The following is a 3,762-nucleotide window of genomic DNA, read 5'->3' as shown; positions in this document are numbered from 1 at the left end:
CCTGGAAGCTTCTAATGACATGATGACACCACCTAATGCTGGCGAGATGTCAGGCCAAAATAGTATGCAGTCGGCAACAGCAGAGGGAAGTGCATGTAGTAAATACTGCGTAAGCCACAAGCACGACAAGAAGATGATCAACACTCAATGTCTGGACAATGGTTCGATAGACAGTAGTGTCCCTTCTCAAGATGTCTCTAGTATCCCAGATGATCAGCAACAGACGGCACCGGCGACAATCTTTCATGAACTCAAAGAAAAATGGAAATTAGAAGGTGAGATGCCGGTGGCAGAGAGCGGTACAGAATGATGTCACAGATTTGATGCCAGTGGTTAATATCTGGTGTCGGGTTATATACACAGCAAATTTGAATTCTTGATGCTGATTGGACGTGTGCAATGTATTTCTAGAAATAAATCTGACATTGTATTCTGCAAATTGAGGGCAATATGCATTTGTACCTAATTACTGCATCAAGGTCAGTCTGATATAGCACAATAATTAATTATTAGTGCTTATAAGCACAACCTTTTCAGGGACAATGAAGTTTCTGCTGTTTCAAGTTAAGTCAAAGGTTGACCCATTGAAACATCAATAATAAAACACAAGGGAAACTGAAAGGTGTGTTTTTCTAAATAATTTGGGATTGAACAAAGAGCAGGTAGTATGGCTTCAGAATGGCCACCCCTGAACAATGATATTGACAAAGAAGAGAGACCAACAAAATACGGGCTAAATCGCTCAGTAAGTATAGCACCAGCACGCTAATCTGAAGGTTGCAGGTTAATGTCTGGCTTTAGTCAATTTTTCTTTGTTCAACCCTAAACAATTGAAACATGTTATTGTTTGTTTTGGGTTCTCCTGGTTAAAGGTTAGACTAGTAATCCAAGAAAACTAAAGCATGTCTGAAACCTATAGTATGCAACTCGGCATATGACCTGGTTAGGATGCAGAACTGCTATATTAGCTGATATGCCAATTGGTTTTTGCGATATCACTAATATTATAAATATTTTTCTGCTTTGTGATTGGTTTAGAGCGCGTCACATGATATGTCTTAGGTTTACCAGAAAGGCATACACCCCTCATATGGAATGGTATAATAATTTCTTCCTTCATTTTATTATGTACAAAATGTTAATAATGATTTTCTAATGTTTATATAATATTTCAATAGTATAGAGGAAGAAGGAACAATGCATTTTGGTTTCTTGAGCAATGGGAGTTCATCAATTTTAATTGCTAATTTATTTTGGTGTTACAAAGCCCTTCTTTCATTTCTGATTTGTAATTTTTTATATATTGCTAGCCGTAGAAGAAAACTTTATCGTTAAGTTCAAACAGCTCCTAAAAATAGAGTTCTATTTTATATAAGACATCTGACTACAACTGGGCCCAATTTCATGGCTCTGCTTACCGTAAGCAAAGAATCAGTGCTAACGAAAGGAGACGATTTTGTGCTTACGTCAAGCGTATTTTACAGGTTAGCGGAGAATTTTCGATTGTGCATGTGCGTACTCCACGTTACTGGGCATTCTATGCTTACACAGCTAGCCCAGAAAGTCAGCAAGCGGAGAATGGTGATCGTAAGCGCAGACTTCTAGGGTAAGAAAAACCATGAAATTGGGCCCTGGTAGCAAGAGTTCTTTTAAATGTTATCGTTATTATTGAAATCATTATGGATAGCATGAGTGTCTCTATGTTAATGTGATATATTGTTAAACTTCAAGTATCATTTTTTAATATTTGAAGATAAGTTGTAGTTTGTGTCTAACCAGTTTCTATGATAAAGAAAAAGTCATAAAAACGGAATTCCGCTCTCTTTCTTGTCTTCCAAAGTTACAAAATTCGTCTTTTTTGTACAGGTAATTGCATGGTACAATCAAACCTACAATTTAGGCTGTTAAATTATGTTCCATGCTTTATACCCTGGAAAAGAGACAGAACACTATTTCTTTGTTACAGAATAATTTCCATAAATCAAATAATAAGTACCGTTCTCAACCTTGCAGTGCTCGTCATTTGTTAAGAGTAGATGTCTTGACTGCTAGACTGATTAGCTGAAATACTCCGTTCAAATTCCATAATAAGTAGCACACCTGTAATCTTGTGTTTCCTGCACCTGTATTTCAAAGCAATTCAGTTTCTGAGTTCTGCACAACATCGAGAGTCCACAGAAACTTGAGTTGAATTTGTATTTAGACTTAGTCTGAACTGGGGAACCCTTGGAGGGAACCCTTAATCTGAACCGGGGAACCCTTGGAGGGAACCCTTAATCTGAACATGGGAACCCTTGGAGGGAACCCTTAATTTGAACCGGGGAACCCTTGGAGGGAACCCTTAATCTGAACATGGGAACCCTTGAAGGGAACCCTTAATCTGAACCGGGGAACCCTTGGAGGGAACCCTTAATCTGAACCGGGAACCCTTGGAGGGAACCCTTAATCTGAACCGGGGAACCCTTGGAGGGAACCCTTAATCTGAACCGGGGAACCCTTGGAGGGAACCCTTGATCTGAACCGGGGAACCCTTGGAGGGAACCTTCTTACATGTTTATTTATAACTAGTAAATGTAGGAGTTTTCAAATTGTGCACTTTGGCATGTTCAAAATGTTCGAATTCCTTGAAGAGTTGCTTGCCGTTTCTTGTATTGGGGTGGAAATTGGGCATTTGTCACAATGTATTTATGTATTGGTTGAGGTGTGTGCTCAAGAATGTTGAGGGTCATGACTTCATTTAAACCCTTGGTACATGTGGATAATCTTTAAAAGAAACTATGAAGATTAATTTTGATATTTCATACTAAAATGAGGACAAAACTTTCTCCTTTGAGAACGAGCTGGGTTACAAATCGATTGCCAGAAAAATAATACTTCTGTTAAGAGTCCAGCTCAAATTACCAATGTACTGTTCAGGGACAAATATGTCAGACCAACACTGACCTCGCCTATGGATTCCAACTTTTAAAACAAAGTTTCATGTTGTACATTATTTAGCCTGCATCGTTGAACTATATTTTCACTATGCTTCCACATTCAAAACCTACTCATTTAAAACAGGTTGGTTGCTTTGGGTTTTGATTTGAAGAGCATCTCAAATCATATCAGAAGTAACTATAAATACTTAATAGTAAACTTGCAGGTACAACCATGTATAATATCTCACTTGATGTACCTCAACATATGCATAAAATAACAAACTTGGGAAAATTTAGTTTCCTTGTCGCAACAAGTTGATTTTTGAGACCTCAAAACCAAATTCTGAGGTCTCAAAAGCAAATTCAAATATTTTAGTGAGAAATTACTTCTCTCAAAAAAAATATTTTACTTCAGAGGGAGCCATTTCTCATAATGTTTTACACTCCACAGCTCTCCGTTAACAAGTAAATTTTTGTTCTAACAATTATTTTGAGTGATTACCAATAGTCTTCAGGAGAATGCTAACATTCCCTCAAAAGAGATATTATACATGGTTGGACCCGCAAGTTTACTATTTAGTATTTATAGTTACTACTTATTCTGAACACCATGCAAAGCTTCAAACACCATTTACAGTACACATCAGAGACATCACTATCATAATAAGTGACATACTAGTCAATTTTGATACACAATCATTTCTGAAAGAATATATGTAAGTTAAAAATCACTTTGTAAAATAATACTATTTGTAATAATATTACAACTTTAAGCTATTCTTTAAATTGTCTGTGCTATTTGATGTAAATATACAAATATTTTGTGAGTACATTTTACAATAAT

At 36.6% G+C, this 3,762-nt stretch overlaps 1 protein-coding gene across 1 annotated transcript in view; it reads left to right on the top strand.

Moving 5' to 3' along the window:
• LOC117297712 (lysine-specific demethylase 4C-like) overlaps positions 1–3,458 on the top strand; it is a 52,820-nt gene extending 49,362 nt beyond the window's left edge. Inside the window, exon 18 of the mRNA XM_033780862.1 lies at positions 1–3,458. This exon is cut by the window's left edge and continues 92 nt beyond it. Coding sequence (XP_033636753.1) covers positions 1–310 — 310 coding nt within the window. The 3' untranslated portion in view covers positions 311–3,458.
• Positions 3,459–3,762: the final 304 nt, after the last annotated feature.

The sequence above is a fragment of the Asterias rubens genome, chromosome 12 (genome assembly GCF_902459465.1).
Source record: "Asterias rubens chromosome 12, eAstRub1.3, whole genome shotgun sequence".
Classification (NCBI taxonomy): Eukaryota; Metazoa; Echinodermata; class Asteroidea; order Forcipulatida; family Asteriidae; genus Asterias; species Asterias rubens.
This window is presented reverse-complemented; position numbering and strand designations above follow the sequence as displayed.